We start from the raw sequence: 26,473 nt of genomic DNA, 5'->3' as shown, positions 1-26,473 counted from the left end.
GTGGGTATTGTTGGCGATTGTTAGCATTTGTTGCCCATCCTGAATTGCCTTTGGGAAGATTGTAGTGAACCATCTTCTTGACTGTTGCAGTCCATGTGGTGTAGGTAAGGTGCAGTAACTGAAGAATCAGTAATATAGTTCCAAGTCAGAATGGGTATGTGGCTTGAGGCAGAACTTTTAGCGAGTGGTGTTTCCACACAACTGATGCCGTGTCCTTCCAGGCTGCAGAGGTTGCGCTGCCAAAGGAGCCTTGGTAAGTTGCTGCAATGCATCTTGTCAAAAGTACACAATCCTAACACACTTCAAGAGGACACAGAATGATGGAATGGGTGGTTCTTTTGCAGGAGAAATGTAAAGTGGTACATTTTGATAGGAAGGAGATCAAATGATATAAAGTATACAGTTCTAAAATGGGTGCAAATACAGGATGTGTGTAATGCTCAAATCATTGAAAGTGGTCAAAAGTGAACAGGATCCCAGTTTTTATAGAGGCTGAACTTTTATAATACACTGGTATTTAAGTCTAATTTAGGACATGACCTGTCAGGAAGAATGTGGAATCTTTAAATGGAGTGCAGAAAAGACATGAGAATGGCAAAATAATGAAAGACTTGAGTTACATGGATTGGCAAATCTGGGATTATTTTCTTTAAAGACATTTGAAGAGGAGATTTGATCGAGGTGTTCAAAAATCATGAGTGGGCTGTACAGAGCAGGCCTGTTGGCAGAAAGGTTGAGAACCAGATGACGTTGATCCCCGGTGGTGGACAAAGGAAACAACAGTGACATGACATGAAAGTTTTTTTTAATGCAACAAGTGGTTAGGGTCTGGAATGAATTGCCTGAGAGTGGTGGAGGCAGATTGAATCGTGGCTTCCAAAAGGGAATTGGATAATTATCTTAAGAGAAAAAAATGACAGGGAAAAAGACAGAGGGGTGGCAGCAGCAGATCTGCTCTTGCAAAGAGTGGACAGACACCATGGACCAACGGTGTGGTCAGTTCTCGCTTTTCCTTCCCCACAGACTCTTGGTATGCTTTATGGAAGTGCACTTAAAAGGGGCCAACACTCCCCCGTCGTTCACTGGGGGGGGGACCTCCTCATTGCAGCGCCCGGGCGCCCTTCACCCCGGGGGGAGTAGTGGAAGCAGCTCCCCCGGCCGCCCACCCCGGGGGAGGGGAAGCCGCTCCCTGTTCCACCCGGCCCCGCTCCCCGGGGTTGGGGAAGTCGCTCCACCCTCTCCCCGGGGTAGTGGAGCCCTCCCCGGGTGAAGGAAGCCGCTTCCCGCTGCCCGCTGCCCGCTGCCTTCTCCCCGGGGTCGGGGAAGTGTAAGCCGCTTCCCTCTCTCTCCCCCGGGGTGGTGTAAGCCGCTCCCCGGCTGCCGTCACTCTCACCACCGGATCCTTTTGAAAAAGAAGTGAGGAAGGTCAGGCCGGAAGGGCCTTTGCGATTGGTGGATGTGTGAGGCGGTGAAGACGGCGGTTGGTGATTGGAGGAGGTGTCCGGTTGTCAGTCGGTGTGTCGGAGGCTCTGGCAGCTTCCCCGGGCTCCCATTGTCTCGGGCCGCGCCGCCAGCCCATAGCGCTCAATGCAACAATAACCGCCCGCTCATCACTAACGCTGCTTTAAAAAAAAAACCGTTTTAATAATGTTTCTCCATTTTATTCCGAAGAGGCGGTAGCGGCAGAGTGATTTCAATACGGGTATTTTGTTTACGTGTTAGTGGACCTCGGCCTCGGCTCAAAGACGACGACGACCCAAGAGGGAAGAATAAAGCGGAGCCGCTTCCTCTCGGTGTCCGAGGCCGCACCGCAGCCTCCGGGAGGTGGTGGAAAGCCGCAGGGTTCACCGAGGAGGAGGGCCGGCGCAGGCAAGACAAACGGGAGGCCGTTCCGGTACAGGAAGAGCCTCCAGCCTGCTCCTCACGGTTTGGAAATACTCCCCTTTAAACCCAGGCTTCGGGGATCTGTGGAGAGCGAGTGCTAGGGCGGGATCCATGTGACGGCCACAAATCGGGAGCAGCCGACGGTTTGGAGGAGCCGGTAACCCCCGGAGAGCGAGATCGTTAAAACCCCATTTAAAGCACAACTGCCAAACCTCGAGTCAGAGTCAGCAGCCCGCCGAGGGGACGGGGACCTTCGCAATGATGTCCAAGGGAGACGGCGAGTCTGGAGGTTTGACCTGGGTGGTAAGTGTCCGATGGGAGGAAAGGCATTTAACGGGGAAGGCGTAAAGTTCGATCCAAGAAAAGGATCTGTGTGCGAGAAACCGCCTTGGAGATCTCCTCACCCTCAGGCTCCACCACCATTGCCAAAGCTCAGCCTGTAAACCAGGCCGGTTAGAGCTCTCAATAACATCTGGGATGGGTGGATGGAGGCAGGGACCGTTTCCATGTCAGTTAACAACACAATTTGTTGTCTGGATTTAATATTTTTTTTAAAATACGAATTGGGTAAAATTTCTATGCAGAGTTCGTGATTTTAATGGATTTCAAGTAGCATTTTAAATCATTTTGAGGTCCACAAAGTCTCCCTCCTTGTTCCATCCCTGCTCGCCATTGAGTTTTAGCAATAGTGGAGCAAACCCTTTCAAACGACAGGAGGATGAAGTAAACGTTTTGACTGAGTAAAAGCACAAGTTGCTTCAATGGTACAATATTTGATTTTTTAAGTTTATAGAGACCTTTAGAAAATGTCATTAATGTTAACTTTTGTTTCAGAAGCATTTAAAGTTGTGTTTTCTTAGGTTACATTATTTTCTTTATTCCGACATTCCTCCTATTCAATGTACATGTTGAATTGTGCTGTGTATGGGATATGTTCCTACTTTTTCCACAATCTTTTGGATTTCTTGACTTTTGGCTTGTTACGCCATGTTAATGTACACAAATCTGAATGATCATAGATGATCATGCTCTTAGTTTTCACATACTCACTGAATTGATGAATTAGTGACAGCTAACCTTTATTTGGCAATGTAATTAGAAGTGTTACTTATTTAATAGAAGAGTAGATATTGAGTTAATGATTGCAAGTCGATGGGTAAGAGGGAATAGGTTGTTATCATTGAGAGTATTGTAAACTGTAATGAGGATAGTGTTAAACTTCAAAAATTGAAGTTGAATGGATGGTCAACTGGCAGATGGAATTTCATGTGTGTGAAGTGATTAAGTTTGGTAGGAAGAATGGGAAGGAGCAAAATAAACCAAGGGATATGTGTCTCAAGGGCAATTGGGGATGGACAATATGTGCTGGCCTAGCTAAAGAAGCCTGCATCCCTTGAATGAATAAAATAAAACCAGTTTAAAGGGAATGCAGAAGCAGAGGGAACTGAGGATATATTTATACAAATCATTAAAGGTGACAGGACAGGTTGAGAGAGCGATTTATTGGACCTTGGGCATTATAAATTGGGACATAGAACACAAACGTATAATAAATGTTTATAAAACACTGATTCGGCCTCAACTGGATTGTTGTGTCCAGTTTTGGCACTTTACATTAGGAAGGATGTGACGTCATTAGAGAGAGTACAAAAATAATTTGCATGAATGGCTGCAGGGATGTGGGGCTTCAGATAGATGGACACATTAGAGTAGTTGAGCTATTCTTGTAGAAGGAATGTTGAGAGGAAATTTGATAGAGGTACTTAAATTCATGAGGGATCTGGACAGATTAAACAGCGAGAAACTGTTCCATTGGTGGAAGGAGCGAGAATCAGAGGGGCACAGATTTAAGGTAATTGCCAAAAGAAGCAATGGCGGCATGAGGAAAAATGTTATGTTTTACACAATGAGCTTTTAGAATATGGAACGTACTGCCTGAGCGTGTGATGGAGGCAGATTCAATTGTGACTTTCAAAAGAGAATTGAATCATTATCTGGAGAGAAAATTTGGAGGGCTATGTGGAAAAGGCTGGGGAGTGGCACTAGGTGAGGTGCTCAGACAGAGGGCTGGCACAGACATGCTGAGCTGACTGGTCTTCTGTGCTGTAACCATTATGTGATAACGATTACCAGGCTTTAGACATTTCTGAATGCTTACTTGACTATATTTGCATGTTGCTACAGTATAACCCACGGGTGCAACTAGTAACAAATCTGACCTAAGTAAGGGATAGGAAGAGAAAGGGGAGAGAAATATCTATTGTGATCTCTTATATTATGGAACCACTTCAAGTAGAAGTGGCACTAATGGACAAATGCCTTTGACAAAATTAACTGTACATTTTATGTTTCAGTTTTGTGCACCATCATTGTTTAAAAGTTTTGAATGCTGACTTTCGCTTTTGAAAGTGAACAGGCACAATAAAATATAGTGGTTTATGGTACTAGATTCGCAACAGGAAAATGGTGGACTCAGATTTCAACATTTCAAGAGCAAAATTGAATTGAATAAATCTGGCCTTTTGTGGGCTACCACAAGCAAAATTGATCATGAAACTGCTAAAGTGTAAAAATCTAACTGGTTCACTCATGTCTTCAGGGAATTTACTACACCTACTCGGTCAGGACTACATAAGACTTGCCCATTATAGTGTTTGGCTTTTAATGCCATCTGAAATGACGGGACATTCAGTTTAGTGAGAGAATTTATTTTTGCAGAAACAAGTAGAAACTATCTTTGGAGGAAAAGGTCAATGGTTTCCTCTTGAAATCATTCTGCCCTACATTACTGAAGGCTGATTGCTGTCTGTTCTCTACATTAATCATGCGTGAATGTGGGGGTATGATCAGTAAGTTCATAGATAAAAATTGGTGGTGTGGTAAATAGCGAAGAGAAAAGCCTTAGATTGCAGGATGAAAAAGACAGGCTGGTCAAATGGACAGAACAGTGGCAAATGGAATTTAACTCTGAAAAGTATGTGATGCATTTTGGGAGGATTAACAGTCAAGGGAATAGATAGGATGGTAGGACACTACGAAGTACAGAGGACCAGAGGGACCTTGGGTGCATGTCCAAAAATCCCTGAAGGTAACAGGACAGGTACATAAGGTGATTACGGAGGCATATGGGATACTTGCCTTTATTAGCTGAGTAATAGAATACAAGAGCAGGGAGGTTATGATGGAGCTGTATAAAATGCTTCTTAGGCCACAGCTAGAGTATTGTGTGCAGTTCTGGTTTCCTCAATGTAGAAAGGAGGTGATTGCACTAGAAAAGGTGCAGAGGAAATTCACCATGATGTTGACTGGGCTGGAGCATTTCAGCTATAAAGAAAGGCTGGGGTTGTTTTCTTTAGAACGGAGAAGGATGAAGGAGGACCTGATTTTTTAATTTTTATTTGTGCTTGGGATGTGGGTGTCACTGGCTGGGCCAGCATATTGGGACGGCACATATGCACAGTAGTTAGCACTGTTGCTTCACAATGCCAGGAACCCAGATTAGATTCCCGGCTTGGGTCACTGCGGAGTCTGCACGTTCTCCCTGTGTCTGCATGGGTTTCCTCCGGGTGCTCCAGTTTCCTCCCACAAGTCCTGAAAGACGGACTTGTTAGGTGAATTGGACATTCTGAATTCTCCCTCCGTGTACCCAACCAGGAGTCGTAGTGTGACAACATGGGAATTTCACAGTAACTTCATTGTGTGTTAATGTAAGCCTACGTGTGACACTAATAAAGATTATTATTATTTGTTGCCCATCCCTAATTGCCCTTGAACTGAGTGGCTTGCAAGGCCATTTCAGTGGGGAGGGGAGGGGGGTGCGGATGGTGGTGATGTGGTGTAGATAAGAGTCAACCGCATTGCTGTGGGTCTGGAGTCACATGTAGGCCAGACCGGGAAAGGACAACAGATTTCTTTCCCTGAAGGACATTAGTGAACCAGATGGGTTTTTATGATAATCGGCAATGGTTTCATGGTCACCATTCGACTTGAGGTGTACAAAATTATGAGGGACATAGATAAGGTAGTTGGGAAGGAACATTATCCCTTAGTTGAGCGGTCAGTAACCAGGGGACATAGATTTAAAGTAAGGAGCAGGAGATTTAGAGGGGATTTGTGGAAAAACATTTTCACCTAGAGGGTGGTGGGAGTCTGGAACTCGCTGCCCGAAAGGATGGTAGAGGCAGGAACCCTCAACATTTAAGTATTTAGGTGAGCACTTGAAATGCCATAGCATACAGACCAAGTGCAGGAAAATGGGATTAGAATAGATAGGTTCTTGATGGCTGGCACAGACACAGTGGTCTGAAGGGCCTCTTTCTGTGTTGAAAAACTCTTATTACAGTATTGCTGATGAAAGGTATCAGCTAGATAGAGATCAATTGACGGAGTTATATATTCATTAAGTAAGGAAACCTAATCGGATAGTTGAGGGAAATTGTACATATTTAATCATAGTTCTCGCCACAGTTCCGGGATCTCAGGCATTTAATTCATTCAGTAATTGTTTTAGTGGCATAAAATATATAATTGCTATATTTGGTGTTAAATTAACTGTACAAAAACTAGTTAAAGCAGGGATGCAATCCCAGCCCATGCCAGATTTGTAGGCTAATCTCCAGATCACTGCAATATGCTGTGTTATTCCCCACATGATGAGCTTCTAGTTAAACAGTTGGGAAGTGAATGGAAGGCAGCTCCACACACAGGAAGATAAAGATAAAATTATTTGAGCTTTCCACTTGTTTTGTGGTAGTTGGTATAGTCCTTCTGCCTCTTAATTGCATTCTTATGTTATGTTCCAGAATACCTGATGGTCAAGCATAGATGGTTGATGGAGTCAACCTTTACATACTTTCATTGGTTTTTATTTACAAAGCTTTGCATTATAAATATGCATTAACCCAATCACCACAATTTCAGTCAGGTCCTATTTATAGAAGTGGAAGTGAATCCTGCCCCACCACCTGCAGACAATTTATATGCAATTAACAGATTTTCTTCTCTCCCTAAATAAAAATTAAATAAAAATTAAAGAGTTTATAAATGAAATCACAAATTCACAACTTAACTTAAAGACCTCCTTATTCTGTACAAAGCATTGCATTGCAAGATGCCCTCTTAGAACACTTAAACGTTTTCTCCATATGTCCATTTAGTTCTGTAAAACAATGTTGACAGTTGATGACTTGCATTCACCCATTTGATATTAGGAGTTCCTTTTTCTCCAGCATTTGTTTAAAACCAGCAAGGTCAATCCATAACCTTTTCTCACTCACATCCATTGTTATGTGTATGTTATCTCACAACGAACAATTATCTAAATTACATTTAAAGTATATACTATCTTCAGTATGCCCATTTTACAGAACTTCACTAAAGAATTTGAGAAACAGATCCCATGTCTACTGTCTCCATAGGAGCCTTTGTTTCAGCAGACAAGAGTGCTTTTAACAACCCTTTTTTCGTTGCCCAAACTAAAGGACAACATTTCCCAGTTTCACCCATCAGAAATATTGTGAAATCAACTATTCTAGAATACTCATCACGATTAGCATTTGAAATATCATTAAAAATGACTAGCTTCATGTTCTTTGGTTACCGAGGCTGGGAACTTAAGTATGCATTTCCCTAATAATTTTTTGAATGTTTTATTTGTCTTTAAAACATTATATATTTTTGGGTGTTTCATTGTAATACTGAACTCTGCTACATTAAAATTAGCTCTAGTTTGCACAAACAGTTCAACTGGCCAATCCAGCTTCTCAATTGCTATTTGTCTCTAGATATAACATCATCTTTGTGTGATGATTTAGTGATATTAACTGGATGGGAGTAACTGAATAGGATTGATTTTAAGTTACCCTAGATCTACTCTGCTTAATTCCAAAACCAATATATTTAAAAGCCCCACAAGTCTAACTGCCAATGTTAAATTCTACTGTATTCCCATTCTGCAGTAACACCCCAAAATACATAATTGAACATGCATTATGAAGATGCCTGAGTTTTCCTTTATGATGCCAATAAGACGTTGCAGGATAAACTTTTAGTTGAATGCAACACATTTTCAACAAAACCGATTTGGAGGAAAAATAACAAAGCCTGGGAGCATCTTTCAAGCCATTGACACATTTGTTTAGCTTCCATATTTTTTGTTCTGGATCTGCTGCTTCTTTGGGTAGTTTCAGAATGATCTCTCTATGAAAAGTATCGCTCTACAGAGATGCTGCTTTTATGCCAATTGACTTAAATTGGCATGAATATGTGACCAAAAGAGTGAAAAAGATTTTTAAGCTTACTTTTCCAGCTATGGGAGAGAATCCACTCCAATGTTTGTATCATCTCATTCTTCAATACCCCTAACAACTATCCTCGCTTTTGCCTTAAGTTCTGCAAGGTCTTTTTCAGTACAAATCCATTTATGTGACGAGTCTAGTTACCCCATAATAACTCAGAATAAATTCTAAACTCTAACTCCATTTGTTTTGTCTCACATTGGTTTATCCTCAAGTTTATTGACAACTACCAACACTTCATTATAATGAGGATGTCTGGTGCTGTTCCAGGACTGTTCTGAGACCTTTAATTCATCACCATAGCTATCCAAGCTATGGTCTCTACTTGCACACTATGTCTGCAAAGACATGCCCTGTGAAATCTCCCTCTTGCACTATCACATGCACTTTCTTTGGCATGGATTGCTTTCTGATGCAGGAGTCATTTCTTACTATCCATACTTTCACTTCATTTTGCCAGTACCTCTATTCTAGGCCATCACCCATTCAACCTACCAGTAGCTTTTCCTGCACACTACAAAATTGTCACATCCTTCTATTACTAGATCACTCTGGGATATATGTCACCTGAGTACCTAATCTGCAAAATTCGTCATTGTATGTGATATTTCAGTCATGTAGTTTCATGATCACACACATTACCACAACCCTGCCCTTCATCTATTGAATTCTATTCTTTAGAATCCTGTTAACAAAACACAAGCATTTGAGGCAGGCCTTTCCCCCTGTGTGCAAAACATTCAAATGTGCAGGAAAAAATTGTAGTACATTATGGTGCAGGATAACTATAGCACAGAACTGAAGGCAGTTTGGAATTTCGTCCATTGGCTAATTGATGAGGACTATATCTACCAATCATCTGGAGTGAATTCTTCGCAGAAACTTTCCATGTCAGGATAACTGTCAATTTGCAATCTGGTTCATCAGCTAAAATTGCATGAAGCATTTCATCAATCATGTGATTCCTTTCACAAAGTCTGTGGCTGAATGGACTTTCAGCTGTGCTATTCATCACCATGATGTTCATACTTTCAAACACTGGCCGGAATTCTCCGGTCATCGCGATTCACTTTTCCTACCCCCGCGCATGGGAAATCCCATTGACAAGCGACAGGAAGTTAGAATCCCACTGCCAGCGAACGGCATGCCATCGGGAATAATGCAGTTGGGTGACCGGAGAACCCCGCCCATTGTCTCTGAATTTGTCATTGGCAAATAGTGTGCCAATTTCAATCCCTTTCCATGTCTCCCAAGGTTTTGTCTATTGTCGTCGTTGGTGGTCCCTCGAAGTCGAGTACGATATCCATCAGATTTGATTAGTCTTCGGATGACCGAGGAGCCCAATCCTTGATCAACAAGTTCTTCCAGAGTGAGGGCACGCTGTTGTGCGGGGGAGTGGAATTTGTAGCCCCAAGTTGACTTCCCCCTCCTTTGCTGTTCTGCCTCACTGTCAAGTCGCTGAGCCTCAAAGCGGTTTGCGCCTTGATGAATCAGGTGGAGCTATGCCGAGTGGTCCTCAGTCTTCTCCTTCCCGGTCAGTGGTGTTAACGCCTCTGTGCTGTAGGGCGGCCTTGAGTGTATCCTTGTACGTTTTCATTTGGCTGCCCTTAGAGCATTGGCCAACAGAGAGCTGGGAGAAGAGAATCTGCCGAGGGAAGTGGTTTCCTGGCATCCAGTTGGAATGTCCCGTCCATCGGAATTGGTTCTGCATGAACTGGACTTCGATGCTAGTAGATACAGTTTCAATGAGGATGCTAGCGTTTTCTGTACGTCCTCCCATTTGATCCCCAGAATTCGATGCAAGTATCACTGATGGAAGCTCTCGAGCATCTTAATATGGAGGTGATGGGAAGTCCAGGTTTTACTACAGTAGAGGAGGCTGGTCAAATCGGCCCTTGTGGACTTCCACACTTCCCTTTTGTGAAAGACATGGCGCAGCTTGAAGGCAGCGCGAACACAGTTGACCCGGTGATGGACTTCCTCATCGATGGTAGTCCCTTGGGAGAGGTGGCTGCCAAGATATGGGAAGTGCTGCACACATCTACATAGATGGTGTAGGGATGCTCATCTGGCCTGGGGAAGATTGGGGAATGACTTTCGTCTTGGCGATGTTTCAAGATAGGCCAAGCCTCTTCTAGGAGGCATTGAAGAGGTCAGGCACCCTTTGCATGTCCTGTACAGAGTGAGCCATCACGCAGCAGACATCTGCAAACTGAAGGTCGTGGATGTCCATGCTGGTCAATTTTGTTTTGGCTTGGAAGCAACCAAGGCTGAATAGCTTCCCGCCCAGACGATACTGGATGCTGAAAATGGGTGCTAGGTCATCTTGAATGAGGTGGATGATGATGGTCAGGTAAATGATAAACAAGATGGGGGCGATCTCACAACCTTGTTTAACCCGGTTCCGGATAGGAAAGATGCCAGTTTCAGCTTCTCCACTCAGGACAGTGGCAGTCATATAATAACCCTTTTATTGTGTCTATAATGATGCATAGTAAGGCTAAATCTTGGCACCTGGTCTATAAAATGTAGGGTGAAATAATTCTATCTTTGTCTCATATTTTTAGATCTATGGCAACTACCTTGATAATGTCATGTGCCGACTTACAATAGGATGTGGCGACATCCTCTGATATTTCCTCCTCCTCACTAATCTCTTCTGTTAGTCTTGTATACTCTCCATCAGCAACACCTACTTCTTTCAGCAGGATTTTTAACCTTTGACAAGTAAGTTGAGCAAATTGTATATGTAACTTTAATACAATTTGTATTTTTCTCTCATTTTTATCACCTGATGCCATTAACTGATGAGAAGCGTCATATTTTGTTGAGGGGATACAATAATGTCCTAACGTGGTAAACTGCGGATCAACAGACTTTCCAAAAGTAATTATTTTATCATGCTCCATGTCAAGTTTCATTTGTGCCTTTTTTTAAAAAAAGGGTTTACTCAACAGCATAGGTATCTCATTAGAGATGACATTGTTACTTATAAAACGGCTTATTTCAGCTACTTTACATGGAACTACAAATCTCCCGAGTGATTTCAATTTGTTGTCATCGTCATTCCTGAAGGGAGTAGAATTTCTTAACCGTATGCCGATCCACACTAAGTGAATCAAATTAAACCAAATCTGTCCCATATACTGTTGAAATGCAAGCACTACCTAATACTTTACAGTTAAAGGAATCCACAACTAACACATTCATCACAGGACTAAAATACCTTGTGACCATTGTAATTTGCTGAATTCATCATTAGCTTCAGCTTCTTCCTAAAATATGCTTTGTCTTGTGTTATTTTGAGGACTGTGCCTCTCTGCTTTGGCAATTCATTGCATAATGATACTTCAAGTCATAACTAAAGCACAACTAAAGCACCTATTGACTGTTTCTTGGGCATTCCTGGGATTCATTTGCCCATTAGTGTTCCAATTTTATCTTCTGCTGTAATAGTCATATCTCTAAATGTACTTTCATCCTCATTCTCCCTGTCTTTAATCCTGTTGATGTATTGTTGCCTGTTTCCAGTATCTGGATTATTTCAAAATCTGATATTGTTGAACCTTCAATTCTTTTTGTCACTGTGGAATGTTTCATTTGTTCCATGAAGACTAAGGGAAATGACTATTTCCTCATGTATATTATTAAGATAGCAGATATCTCCTTCTCTGAGAACCTGAACCTGAATTATAACCATGGGCCTGTCCATATGACACACTTTAGTTCAATCCAGTAATTATAAATGCTAAAACTGACTTGGGTTCTCCAGATTGAATTTTATCAACCTTTATACAATCTGTTAAATTCTGTGGTGACTGTATGTTTTCTGAAATCTACCAAATTCTGACCACATCTCATTTAACATATTATTTTGCTTGTAGATTTTATCCAGAAACACTAATAGAAGGTTCAAAGCTCAACACCACCCAATTGATGGGCATCTTTCTTACAAAATACTTTACTTAAGATCTTGTAGGATGCGGCAATGCCAAATCTTGTTTCTTGCTTAGTAGCCCTTGTTCATATATCCACTTCATTCTTTCACTGGTCATGTGGTCAGACTCTGAGAACATCGGAGGGATAATGATACCCTGATAATTTACACTTGAGTTTTGCAATTTTTCTCAATGGCTAATAGAATTTTGGTTTTATGTCTGAAAATATATTTTTTTCTTGTCTTCCAACGTTCACCTTTATACGACCATACTATGTTATACTCCAGAACACCTGGTGGTGAAGGGTAGAAATGGGGACAATGTTTACACGCCATTGCTTTCTATTTACAGAGATGCATATTACAGACATGCACACCTTAAGCCAACCACCACATTCTCAGTCTGTTTCTATTACAGGAGCACAAGTGAATCCCCAGTTAATGCTCAATACCGGCATGCAATTAAAGACAGTTAATATACACTTAACATCCCATGCCACTTTTTTGCAAGACAGCAAGTGAAAAGGAAGCAATATTACTGAACAGCAGCAACACTCCACAGCTGAGCTGTTGCGTTTTGAAGCCCAAAAGCATATAATGTAGGAAGAATACTGGGCCAGGAAAGAGCCATGGTTTGAAACACAGATAATGAAAGATTCCATAACAGCGCTTTCAGGGTGACCATATCCCTGGCTATTTGTCCAAAAAGAACATGTCAATGCAACTGAGAAATGAGCAAGTTGTGCTTGGACCTCTTGTTGGTCCTTGCAGCGCTTTTGAGGTTCAGTATTGAAACATGATTTCAGTGGAAAGGTTGGGAAGATGTTAGAAGCAGAAGCTAATTACAAGACTCATTGACGATGCTGCCTTGATCAGGAAAGCACCCGCCTTGACAAATTCTTTTCAGTTTTATTTTAAATCCTCACATCATTCTTTCATATTGCAATAGCCTTGATTACATATATTAATCACAAAATTATTTATTCAGAATATGATCAAAACATTGCATGGGTAGTTCTGTGCACCTGCCTGGACAAAGTCTTGATCCAATTTATTTTGTGGCCCATCTGTTCACCTCTCCGCCAAAAAATGTACTGTGATATTATCATTAAAGGATGGTGCTTTCAGACATTTGTGCCTGAGTTGTTTGCTCATCTTTGTTGTTGAGTGGGAAAGGCTGAACTTAAACATTTCATTCTGGAACTTGGAAGATTTTCAACTATATTAATTTAATTGCACAGTATGATTTCTGAGCATCTCTTAAAATGGAAGGAAAATCAACATCATCTGTTTAAAATACTTCCTCTCATGTTCAAGGTATTCAGTTGATAGCTTATTCAAAGAAAATTTAAGTCACTTGATAACATTTTTGGTCTTTGGCCTCAGCAGAGGCCCCACTGTTCCTCTATGTCCAGAAACCAGAGGTGCTCACTAATTGGAACTGGGAGTTAGGACTAACCATAGGAACGGTCTGGTGCTGCCTGACCTTACAAAAACGCACCAATTATGAAGACTTGGTGCACTTTTCCTTGGTACAACATTTGACAAATATTATCACATCATTGTTTCAAATAACATTCAGATCTGGTAAATTTCTGAATAGTGAACTTCTGAATATAGCTAAATACAAAATAAACACAATTTTGCAATTTGAATGTGGAGCAATCCAATACAAGCAATATTCTTATGTTATAAACTGCTGCCTATTAAATTCTTTCGGGGGAATGTAATCTGGAATTGTATGTAGCTTACACACACTATGACCACACCTACATCACCACCACCTCTCTCAACCCATCTGCTGTCTCCCTAAATTGTCAGATGTTTGCCCACATCTAATTCTGAATGAGCAAGCATTTCTTCCAACTAAATACTGGGAAGGCAGAACCGATCATCTTTGGTCCTCAGCATGAACTCTGTTCCCTCAATCTACTCCCTGGCAACTGTCTGAGATTGAACCAGACCAGTGCCATATTTGACCCTAAGATAAGCTTCACAACACATCACCATACTGTCACTCAGACCACCTACTTTACATAACATTGCCTAACTCATCTGGCCGTAGCTCATCAGCTGCTGAAAATACAACCGTGTATTTGTTACCTCTAGGCCTGACTATTCAAAAGTTCTTCTGGCATTTCTCTCAGTAAAGTTGAGGTCACCCAAAATTTTGCAGTCTACGTTCTACTCACCCCAAATACTGTTCACCCATCACCCTTTGCTCACTTACCTACGTTGGCGCACAGTTAAACAATGTTTATGTTGTAAAAATAATTATGCTTGTTTCCAAACTCCCCTCGCCCCTCCCTATCTCTGTAATCTTCTCCAGCCCACTAAACTATCTGCACTCCTATAATTCCGGCCATACGAGTATCCCTGATTAATTACTCCACCATTACAGACTTCAGTTGTTTGGGTCCTATTGCCCGGAATTCTCTCCTGAACCTCTTTACCTTTCTTTCTTTCCTCCTTTTAAGATACTCTTGGACCAAGCTTTTGGTCATCTGCTCTAACATCTCCTTATTATTTTATCTGTACTGCAGTTGTTTAGTAGGATGCCGTACTATATAAAAACATGGAAAAAATACAGGTTGTTGTCATTTAGATTTAAACTAAGTCAGTTATTATTTGCTGAATGGCCTTGCTGGAACATGGATTGGACACTGGTTATTCTGGTATAACTTCTTATAAGACTAAGACGTAGGAGCATTCGGCCCATCGAGTCTGCTCTGCCATTAAAGAGATAATGGCTAATCTGATATGATAATCCTCAACTCCACTTTCCTACCATATCCCTTGATTCCCTTACTGAATAAAAATCTGTCTATCCTAGCCTTGAATATACATAACGACCCAGCCTCTACAGCCCTCTGCAGTAAATAATTCCACAGATACGCCACCCTCTGAGAGAAGACCCTCCTCACCTTTGTCTTAAATAGACAACTTCTCGGCATCTATCGTGTCAACCCCCCTGAGAATCCTATATGCCTCAATAAGGTTGCCTTTCATTCTTCTAAACTCTAATGTACGTGAGTACCCAAGGCCTACCCTACTCAACCTCTCCTCATAAGAAAATCCCTGCATATCTAAGTTCAACCTAGTGAACCTTCTCTGGACTGCCTCCAATGCCAGTAGATCTTTCATGTTCTCAGTATTCCGGATGTGATCAAACTAGTGGTTTGTATCATTTTAACAAGACTTCCCTACTTTTATACTCCATTCTCTTTGAAGTAAAAGCCAACATTCTATTTGCCTTCCTGATTACCTGCTGAACTTGCATGCTAGTTTTCTGTGATTTATACACGAGGACCCCCAAATCCCTCTTGAGCTGCAGCTTTCTGCCGTCTTCCATTTAAATAATATTCAGCTCCTTTATTCTTCCTACAAAAGTGCCTAACTTCACAATTTCCAACGTTATAATCCATCTGCTATGTTTTTGCCTACACACTTAACCTGTTTAAATCCCTACTGTGTGAACCTCACCACTTGCCTTCTCACTTATTTTTTGTGTTATCCACAAACTTGGCAATGGTACATTCACTTCCCCCGTCCAAGTCATTAATATATATTGTATAGAATTGTGGCTCCATCATTGATCCCTGTGGCAGTCCACTAGTTACAGGTTGCCATCTTGAAAATGCTCCTCTTATCCCAACTTCTATCAGTTAGCCAATCATCTATCCATGCTAATATACTACCCCAACACCATCTTACCTTATAAATGCTTTTTGTGTGGAACTCTATCAAATGCTTTTTTTAAATCCAAGCATATTACACCTATTGGTTCCCCTTTATCTCTTCTGCTTGTTATTACCTCAAATAATTCTAACAAATGTCAGGTGTGATTTCCCCTTCATGAAGCCATTTGGACTGCTTGATTATATTACGCGTTTCTAAATGCTCTGCCTTTACATCCTTTTATAATGGACTTAACAATTTCCCAATTATAAATGCTATCTGTTTTGTGTCTTCCCGCTTTTTGAATAAGGGTGTTATATTGGTAGTTTTTGAATTTTCTGGGGCTTTTCTGTAGTGATATTATGGTTGTGTTGTAATTCACCGACTGACCTCTAGGAGTATCATTAGTATATAAGTGAATGTTAGAGTCAGCTGGCCTCAGACTGACTAGGGAGCTGGGAGAGAGGTTGCTTGCGCATGTTCATTCTGTTTTGTATATATTTGACCCACAGTTAATGTTAATAAATAATTTATAGCTTTAGCTACAAGTGTTCTTGTAATATACATCAGGCCATCTGACAACAACATTACATTTTCCATAATTTAAACATTCTTGGAAGTGCATCCACTATCTCTGTAGCTACTTCCTTTAATATCCTAACCTATCAGATCCTGGGAACTTGATGGCTTTTAGCGCCATTAGTTTCCCTCGTACTTTTTCTCTGGTGATGGTTAGTGTATATATTTCCTACCCCTCTTTTTGTCACTTGATTCTTTAGTATTGTTGGAATGTTATTAGTGTCTTCCACAGTAAAGTCTGATGCAAAGTAATTGTTCAATTCCTCTGCCATTTCTTGGTTTCCCATTATTATTTCCCCAACCTCATTCCCTATGAGGCCTATGTTCACTTTAGCCTCTCAACTGCATTTTTATATAGTTAAAGAAGCTCTTACTGTCCGTTTTTCTATTACTTGCTGGTTTACCCTATCTTCTCCATCTTTCTTCTGATCATCTTCTTTTGTTGGTTTTTAAAACCTACCCAACCCTCAAGCTTACCACTAATCTTTGCCACATTGTATGTTTTTTCAAGTTTAATAGTATTCTTAACTTCCTTGTTTAACCATGGTTGATTTATCCTCTCCCTGGAATCCATCTTCCTCACTAGGATATATCTTTGTTGTGAGTCATGAACTATTTTCATTAATGTCTGCCATTACTGGTCCACTGTCTTTTCTGCTGAACTCCTTTCCTTTTTAAAAAAAATTTAGAGTACCCAGTTCATTTTTTCCAGTTAAGGGGCAATTTAACGTGGCCAATCCACCTACCCTGCACATCTTGGGGTTGTGGGGGCGAAACCCATGCAAACACGGGGAGAATGTGCAAACTCCACATGGACAGCGTCCCAGTCAATAAACAGCTTCCACCTCCGAGTGAACCCATCGACCAACCCCCTAAGGACGAACTTGACCTTCTCCAGCCTCAGGAATTCAGCCGGTTCGCCCACCCACACTCCTGCTTTCGGAGGCTCCAAGTCCCTCCATCTGAGCAAGATCCGTCTCCAGGCTATCAGGGAGGCAAAGGCCAAAACATTGGCCTCTCCTGCCCCATGGACTCCCGGGTCTTCTGACGACCGTGAGTATTGCCATCTCTGGACTCGGGGCCACCTGCATCCTCAGCCACCTCGGACATTACGTCTGCGGACTCCTGCCAGAACCCTTTCAGCTTTGGAAATGCCCAAAACATGTGGACATGATTCCCCGTGCACCGCCCACGTCCGTCCTCTACCCCCTCAAAACACCTATTCGTCCATGTTACCGTCATTTGTGTCCTATGAACTACGACGACGCATTCACCCTCCTCAGGGCCTCAGCCCATCTTTCGACTGCCACCTGTCGTCCCAGCTCTTCCTCCCACTTCAGCTTTATGTCCCCCACCAGGGCCCCCTCCCAGTCCATCAACTCCTTATAGACCTCAGACACCTTCCCCATCCCTATCTCCTCCTTCAACACCTTATCCTGCAACCCAGGGGTGGCAGCCCAGGAAAGGATGGCACCTCTTTCTTTACAAAATCCCTGACCTGCAGGCACCTGAAACCGTTCCCTCTGGGCAACTAGTACTCTCCCTCCAGGTTCACACCTGCCCCCTATAAACTCACCCCCACTACCTTAAACAGCAGCTCCCCTAATCTCCCCTCCTGCCCTCGGGAACATCTCGCTCTTTCCCATATTCAACTTGTACCCAGAGAACCGGCCAAATTCTTCCAAAATCCCCATAATGTCCCCAATACTGCCCAATGGGTCCAAAATGTATAGCAGCAGGTTGTCCTCATACAGCGAGACCCTATGCTCTGATCCCCCTAGCAGAATCCCTCTCTAGTCCCTGACGCCCCAAACGCCATTGCCAGTGGCTCTATCGTCAAAGCAAAGAGCAACTTGGAGAGCGACACCCCGTCCTCGTCCCCCGATGCAACCTGAAGTACCCTGAACACACTCTGTTCAACCCCCTTCCCGAATCCAAACTGCCCTACTCCACCTGGTCAAACACCTTCTCCGTATCCATCGCCACCAACACCACCTGAAACATGGCTAAAGGAGGGGAAGGACTGGCAGCTCAATGTTCCGAGGTACAGATGCTATAGGAAAGATAGAACAGGAGGTAAGAGAGGAGGGGGAGTTGCGGTTTTGATTAGGGACAGTATAACAGCAGTACAGAGAGGATATATCTGAGGGTTCGCCCATTGAATCTATATGGGTACAACTGAAAAATAAGACGGGTGAGACTTTGATAGGACTGTACTATAGGCTCCCAAATAGTCAGCGAGATATTGAGGAGCAAATATGTAAAGAGATTACAGATAGCTGCCAGAAAAATCGGGTGTTAATAGTTGGGGACTTTAACTTTCCCAACATTAACTGGGATAGCCATAGTAGTAGGGGTTTGGATGGAGAGAAATTTGTCGAGTGTATGCAGGAAGAATTCCTCATTCAATATGTGGTTGGCCCGATTAGAGAGTGGGCAAAACTTGACCTCCCCTTGGGGAATAAGGGCAGGTGACGCAAATGTTGGTGAGGGATCACTTTGGGACCAGTGACCATAATTCCATTAGTTTTAAGATAGCTATGGAGAATGATAGTTCTGGCCCAAAAGTTAAAATTCTAAATTGGGGCAAGGCCAATTTCGAGGGCATTAGGTGGGAACTTTCAAAAGTTGATAGGGGGTGCCTATTTGCAGGCAAGGGGACAGCTGGTAAGTGGGAATCTTTTGAAAAGGTGTTAACTTGGGTTCAGGGTGAGCACATTCCTCTTAGAATAAAGGATAAGGCTGGTAGAAGGAGGGATCCTTGGATGGCTCAGGATATTGAGGCCATGGTCAAAAGGAAGAAGGAGCATATGACGTGCATAAGCAGCTAGGGTCTAGTGGATCCCTTGAAGATTATAGGGCTTGTCCGAGTAAAGTTAAGAGAGAAATCAGGAGGGCAAAAAGGGAACAGGAGATTGTCTTGGCAGATAAGAACAAAGAAATGTACATCACAGGAACAGGCCCTTTGGCCCTCCAAGCCCGTGCCGACCATGCTGCCCGACTAAACTACAATCTTCTACACTTCCTGGGTCCGTATCCCTCTATTCCCATCCTATTCATGTATTTGTCAAGATGCCCCATAAGGCAAAGGAAAATCCAAAGAGCTTTTACAGTTACATAAAGGGTAAAAGGGTGACTAGGGAAAGGGTAAGGCCTCTTAAGGATAAACAATGTCATCTATGTGCAGATCCACAAGGGATGGAGAGGTCCTAAATGAATATTTCTCGTCAGTATTTACTGTTGAGAAAGGCACAAATGATGGGGAAATTGCGGAAATAAAAAGTGATGTCTTGAGGAGTGTACATATTACAGAGAAGGAGGTGCTGGAGGTATTAAAGCGCATTAAGATGGATAAATCCTCGGGACCTGATGAAATGTATCCCAGGACGTTGTGGGAGGCTAGGGATGAAATTGCCTGCCCCCTAGCTGAGATTTGAATCATCGACAGCCACAGGAGAGGTGCCTGAAGTTTGGAGGACAGCAAATGTTGTGCCTTGTTTAAGAAGAGCTGTAGGAATAAGCCTGGGAACTACAGACCAGGGAGCCTTACTTCTGTAGTGGGTAAATTGTTAGAAGGTATTCTGAGGGACAGGATCTACAGGCATTTAGACAGGCAAGGGCTAATTAGGGAAAGTCAGCATGGCTTTGTAAGGGGAAAGTCATGTCTCACCAATTTGATTGAGTTTTTAGAAGGGGTAACCAAGAAGGTAGAGGAGGGCAGTGTGGTCGACGTTGTTTACATGGACTTTAACAAGGCCTTTGACAAGGTACCGCATGTTAGGTTGTTGCAAAAGGTTAAATCTCTCGGAATCCAGGGTGAGGTAGCCACTTGAATACAAAATTGGCTTGGCAACCGAAGCCAAAGGGTGGTTGTGGAGGGTTGTTTTTCAAACTGGAGGCCTGTGACCAGCGGTGTGCCTCAGGGATTGGTGTGGGTCCACTGTTATTTGTTATATATATTAATGATTTGGATGAAAATGTAGGAGGCATGGTTAATAAGTCTGCAGATGACACCAAAGTTGGTGGCATAGTGGATAGTGAAGAAGGTTATATAAGATTGCAACAGGATCTTGACCAATTGTGCCAGTGGACCGATGATTGGCAGATGGAGTTTAATTTGGATAAATGTGAGGTGATGCATTTTGGTTGATCAAATCAGGGCAGGACGTACTCAGTTAATGGTACGGAGTTGGGGAGAGTTACAGAACAAAGGGATCTAGGGGTACAGGTTCATAGCTCCTTGAAAGTGGAGTCGCAGGTGGATAGGGTGGTGAAGAAGGCATTCAGCATACTCTGTTTTATTGGTCAGGATATTGAACACAGGAGTTGGGACGTCTTGTTGAAGTTGTACAAGGCATTAGTAAGGCCACACTTGGAATACTGTGTACACCCTATTATAGAAAGGATATTATTAAACTAGAAAGAGTGCAGAAGAGATTTACGAGGTTGCTACCAGGACTTGATGGTCTGAGTTATAAGGAGAGGCTGAATAGACTGGGACTTTTTTCCCTGGAGCGTAGGAGGCTTAGGGGTGATCTTATAGAGGTCTATAAAATAATGAGGAGCATAGATAAGGTAGATAGTCAACATCTTTTCCCAAAGGTAGAGGAGTCTCGAACTAGAGGGCATAGGTTTAAGGTGAGAGGGGAGAGATACAAAAGAGACCAGAGGGGAAATTTCTTCACACAGGGTGATGAGCATCTGGAATGAGCTGCCAGAGGCAGTGATAGAGGCGGATACAATTTTTTCCTTTAAAAAACAGTTAGACAGTAACATGGGCAGGATCGGTATAGAGGGATACGGGCCAAATGCGGGCAAGTGGGACTAGCTTAGTGATAGAAACTGGGAGGCATGGACAAGGTGGGCTGAAGGACCTGTTTCCATGCTGTAAACATCTATGACTCTATGACCTCCTGCCCCTCTGAAGGCATCATAATTGCATTGAGTAGCCTCCTAACATTCGCCAAAAACTGCCTCCCTTTCACGAACACCGTTTGATCCTCGCCTATCACTCCCGGGACGCAGTCCTCGTTTCGCAAAGCCAACTCCTTCGCCAACAACTTGCCGTCTATATTCAGTGACAATATCGGGCGATACGACCTGCACTGCTCCAGATTGGATTGGATTTGTCTATTGTCACGTGTACTGAAGTGCAGTGAAAAGTATTGTTCAGAGTACAGTTCAGACAGATCATTCTGTACATGAAAAAAAAACATAAGGCAAACATAAATACACAATCTAAATACATAGACACAGGCATCGGGAGAAGCATACAGGAGTGTAGTACTACTCAGTAGAGAAGATGTGTGAAGAGTTCCGATCAGTTCGTAAGAGGGTCGTTTAGGAGTCTGATAACAGCGGGGAAGAAGCTGTTTTTGAATTTGTTAGTGCATGTTCTCAGACTTTTAGATCTCTTGCCCGATAGAAGAAGTTGGAAGAGTAAATACGCCAGGTGGGAGGGGTCTTTGATTATGCTGCCCGCTTTCCCATGGCAGCGGGAGGTGTAGACAAGTCAGTGGATGGAAGGCGGGTTTGCGAGATGGACTGGGCTGTGTTCACGACTCTCTGTAGTTTCTTACGGTCTTGCGTCGAGCAGTTGCCATACCAGGCTGTGATGTAGCCAGATAGGATGCTTTCTATGGTGCATTTGTAAAAGTTGGTAAGAGTCAATATGTACATGCCGAATTTCCTTAGTTTCCTGAGGAAGTATACGTGTTGTTGTGCTTTCTTGGTCATAGCGGCGACGCAGGTGGACCAGGACAGATTGTTGGTGATGTGCACACTGAGGAATTTGAAGCTGTCAACCATCTCCAAGTCGGCACCATTGATGCAGACAGGGGTGTGTACGATACTTTGCTTCTTGAAGTCAATGACCAGCTCTTTAGTTTTGCTGATATTGAGGGAGAGATGGTTGCCTTTACACCACTCCACTAGATTCTCTATTTCCCTCCTGTATTCTGACTCATCGTTGTTCGAGATTCGACCCATTCCCCCTCCCTCCCCCCCCCCCCCCCCAGCCATCAGCCATACCCCTTTTTGGGCCAGTCTCTGGTTCATGTCATACGACCTTCCAGGCCCACCCTTGGATGTTCACCGTCATCGATCCTTTTCCAACTGCGCTACATCAATCACATCCTTGTTAGCAACTCTTTCCCCCCCCCCCCCCCCCCCCCCCCCTCCACTCTGAAGCAAAACATCAGCCCCATCCCCACCACTACTCCTATCTCCTGCCAAACCCCCACTTCACTCCTGTTAACTAACCTCTCAGCTAGCATAGTGGCCCAGCCCAAGGTCTCTAACCTTCCCCACACGTGTCTATACCCCCCTAAAGAGCCACAGAAGGTGCACTCACCCTCTGTGTTCCCCCATGAGCAGCCTGCCCTCCAAAGGCCCCGCCATCAAAACAACAAAAAAAAACTCTTCAAAGGGAAAATTAAAAATCAAACAAACAAACACACACAAGCACCTCCAAAGATCAATGTCCTCACTCTCCTCCCAGTCCATTGTCCCTCATGAACGCCATCGCCTCTTCTGGCATGCCAAAATAGTACTCGCGCTTCTGCAAAGTCACCCAGAGGCGGGCAATGGACAGTACTCTGAACTTCACCCCCTTCTTAAGGGCAGCCTTGACCCTGTTACACCCAGCCCTCCTCTTCGGCAGTTCTGCTCCTAGGTACTGGTACACCCGCACCTTGTTCCCTTCCCAGGTGCACTCATCTACCTCGCCCATCAGAGGATCTTCTCCTTATCCAGAAAATGGTGCAACCGCATCACCATCGCCCTTGGAGATTTGCCTGCTTGCGGCCTCCTCATCGGTGCCCTATGCGCTCGGTCAATCTCCAGGGGCCGGTCAAAGGCCCCCTCCCCTATCAGCTTCTCCAACATTTTGTCACGTACATGCCGGCCTCCTTCGTTACCCCACGATCCTCAGATTTTGTCTTTTGGATTCTCCAGATCCTCCACCTTCTCCTTCAGCCTCTGTTGGGTCTCCCGCATCACCCCCACCTTGACCACCAACGAGGACAATTGCTCCTCATGCTCCCTCACTGCCTCCGCCACCTTCTGGATCGCCCGACCATGGGACTCCAGCCCCTGCTCTACTCTCTCAATCCCTGACTTAATCTGTTCCACCACTTTGGCCAGGTCTTCCAGTGCCTCCTTCCTCTGCTGACTGAACTTTGTGTTCAGAAACTCTCCTCGCTGCTTTGTTGACCACTGGGCGGGCAGAGTAGCCTCCTTGCCCTCCACCATCTTATCCTGTGGCGCACCATGAAGACTGTCCTGTTTCAGCAGCTTCTTTCTTCTCACCCCACTCCTAGTTTGTGGATCCATCCACCAGCCAGACCAGTGGAGTAAAACCTTCTACAGGCACTTTTGTACCTCTTGCTGTCAAATACTTCGCCTTTCAGATGGAGAAAAGACCAAAAAATACCGTCTTGAGCGGGAGCCACCAAATGTGCGACCGCTCACTCCGTGGCCGCCACCGGGTGTCCATAAGTTACTGAGGTAAGGAGAGATGATGGGTGCAATTCAACTAAATGGGAACAAAGTCTCATAGTGAGCGCCGAGAAACATATGGCGAGAAAACATCACTCAAATTGAATAAGGGGCCTTGGTGGGGAATGTGCAGCCGAGACCGCATGTAGCCCTGTTTTCTACACAGAGAGGGTCCGCTCGCCGGAACACCTCAGTGTAGCGAGAGCTCGATTGGATTTGTCCACTTTTAAGCCTGCCAACACCTCCGATACCTTGTCACTCCCTATGACAATCTGCTCAAGAACCTCACAGTTTCCTCCCCCAAATTCCTTTTCTACCTCCTCATTCTCTTGGGTGAAGATTGATGGGAAGTATTAATTTAACACGACCAATGTCCTCTGGCTCCACCCACATATTTCCCTATTGGTCCCTAATGGGCCTTATTCTTTGTCTGGGTATCCTCTTCCCACTGATATTCTTATACTTATAGAATATCTTGGGATTTTCCTTTCTTTTACCAGCCAGCGCGTTCTCATATCCCTTCTTTGCCCCCCTAATTGCTTTCTTAAGCTCCATCCTGCACTTACTGTACTAATGCCTCCGTTGATTTGTTCCCCTCGTACGTGCTAGGTAAGGTGTAAGATGAGGGTGGTGCAGTTGATGTAGCTTACATGGATTTCAGCAAGCCTTTAACAAGGTCCCACATGAAGAAGGCAAATGCACTTGGGATACAGGCAAACTTGATAAGGTGGATTCAAAATTGGCTTGATGACAGATGGCTGCTTTAGTAACTGGGACCATTGCCTTTATCAATCTTGGCATAGATTACAAAAGCAGGGAGGTCATGTTGGAATTGTATGGAACTTTGAAGAGGCCACAGCTGGAGTTCTGTGTGCAATTCTGATTGCCACATTATAGGAAGGACGTGATTACACTGGAGTGGGTGCAGAGGAGATTCACCAGGATGTTGCCTGGGATGGAACATTTAAGTTATGAAGAGAGGTTGGATAGGCTTGTGTTGTTTTCACTGAAGCAGAGAAGATCGAGGGGGCGACCTGATTGAGGTGTACAAAATTATGAGTGGCATGGACAGTGTGGATAGGGAGCAGCTGTTTCCCTTAGTTGAAAGGTCAGTTACGAGGCGACACAAATTCAAGGTGAGGTGCAGGATAAAGGGGTATTTGAGGAAAAATCTTTTAACCCAATAGGTGGTGACAGTCTGGAATGCACTGCCTGGGAGGGTGGTAGAGGTGGGTTGCCTCACATCCTTTAAAAACTTACCTGGATGAGCACTTGGCATGTCATAACATTCAAGGCTATGGGCCAAGTGCTGGCAAATCGGATTAAGTAGGCAGGTCAGGTGTTTTTCATGTGCAGTCTCGATGGGCAGATGGGCCTCTTCTGCACTATTATTTTGGGATTCTGTGATACTGATTTTGTTAGGTGCCCTCATTTCTCCTGATTTATTCTCTGTCCTACAGTGTAGCTGCAGTTAGGGGACCTCTCGACTATTCCCACCGATGTTTTCATGCCCTTGTTATTTCCTACCTCCACTCGTATGGATTCTACATCTTTTGATCCAAGATCATTTCTTGCTATCATCCTTATTCCATCTCATACTAACAAAGCTACCCCACCACCCTTTTCTTCTGGCCTGTCCTTACAAAAAGTCACATATCCCTGAATATTTAGTTCCTAGCTTTGATCTTCTTGTAACCACATCTCTGCAATAGGGAAGGCATGGCATAATGGTATTGTTTATTTATTTTAATTTGGAGTACTCAATTTTTTTTTCCCAATTAAGGGACATTTTAGCGTGGCCAATCCACCTACCCTGCACATCTTTGGGTTATGGGGTGAAACTCACACAGACACGGGGAGAATATGCAAACTCCACACAGACAGTGACCCTGGGCCAGGATTCGAACCTGGGACCTCGGCGCCGTGAGGAAGCAGTGCTAACCACTGTGCCACCGTGCTACCCTTGGCATAATGGTATTGTTGCTGGACTATTAATCCAAAGAACAAGGACAATGCTCTGGGACCCGGGTTCGAATCCCATCACGACAGATGGTGAAATTTTAATTCCGTAAAAATCTAGAATTAAAGGTCTAATGCTGACCATGAAACCATTATCGATTGTTGTAAAAACCTTTATGTCCTTTAGGAAAGGGAATCCGTTGTCCTTACCTGGTCTGGCCTACATGTGACTCCAGATCCACAGTTATGTGATTGACTCTTAACTGCCCTTTGAAATGGCTTAATAAATCACCAAGTTCGAGAGCAATTAGGCAATAAATGTTGTCCCAGCCAGAGACACTTACATCCCATGAACGAATAAATAAAAGGTTATAAGATCATTTCCACTAACCTCAATTTATGAGTTAATTCACTTATTTCATGCCCAATTTTCACTCATTTAAATAACGAGCCATTAATTTTGCCTTTTTACCATTTTTTCCCCCTTTGACCCTATCTGCTGTTTGTACATCTGTTTCATCCTGTCACACTCTGGGTATCATTGCCAATACAGCTGCCTTGCAATGCTGACATGTCATTTTGCTTCATAAGCCTACGTATCCTCTCTCCGGAACAATCCCCCTCTCCGTTTACTTTAAAGCCC

The 26,473-nt window shown here is 43.5% G+C and overlaps 1 protein-coding gene across 6 annotated transcripts in view; it reads left to right on the top strand.

The window, feature by feature from the left end:
• The first annotated feature begins 1,339 nt into the window (after window positions 1–1,339).
• Window positions 1,340–26,473, top strand: part of LOC140425238 (DNA topoisomerase 2-beta-like) — a 254,600-nt gene continuing 229,466 nt past the window's right edge. For 3 of the 6 annotated variants that reach the window (XM_072509328.1, XM_072509326.1, XM_072509324.1), the window contains exons 1-2: window positions 1,341–2,187; window positions 10,748–10,907. Coding sequence is in view for 1 of the 6 variants with exons in the window: in XM_072509323.1 (XP_072365424.1) it covers window positions 2,143–2,187 (45 nt within the window). In the remaining 5 variants the exon portion in view is untranslated. Of the gene's footprint in view, window positions 2,188–10,747; window positions 10,908–26,473 lie in introns of all 6 variants that reach the window. The other 3 variants (XM_072509327.1, XM_072509325.1, XM_072509323.1) reach the window with 2 other exon arrangements.

This window comes from Scyliorhinus torazame, chromosome 6, assembly GCF_047496885.1.
Source record: "Scyliorhinus torazame isolate Kashiwa2021f chromosome 6, sScyTor2.1, whole genome shotgun sequence".
NCBI lineage: Eukaryota > Metazoa > Chordata > Chondrichthyes > Carcharhiniformes > Scyliorhinidae > Scyliorhinus > Scyliorhinus torazame.
Note: the sequence above shows the minus strand (reverse complement) of the source record. Positions and strands in the feature narration are given on the sequence as shown.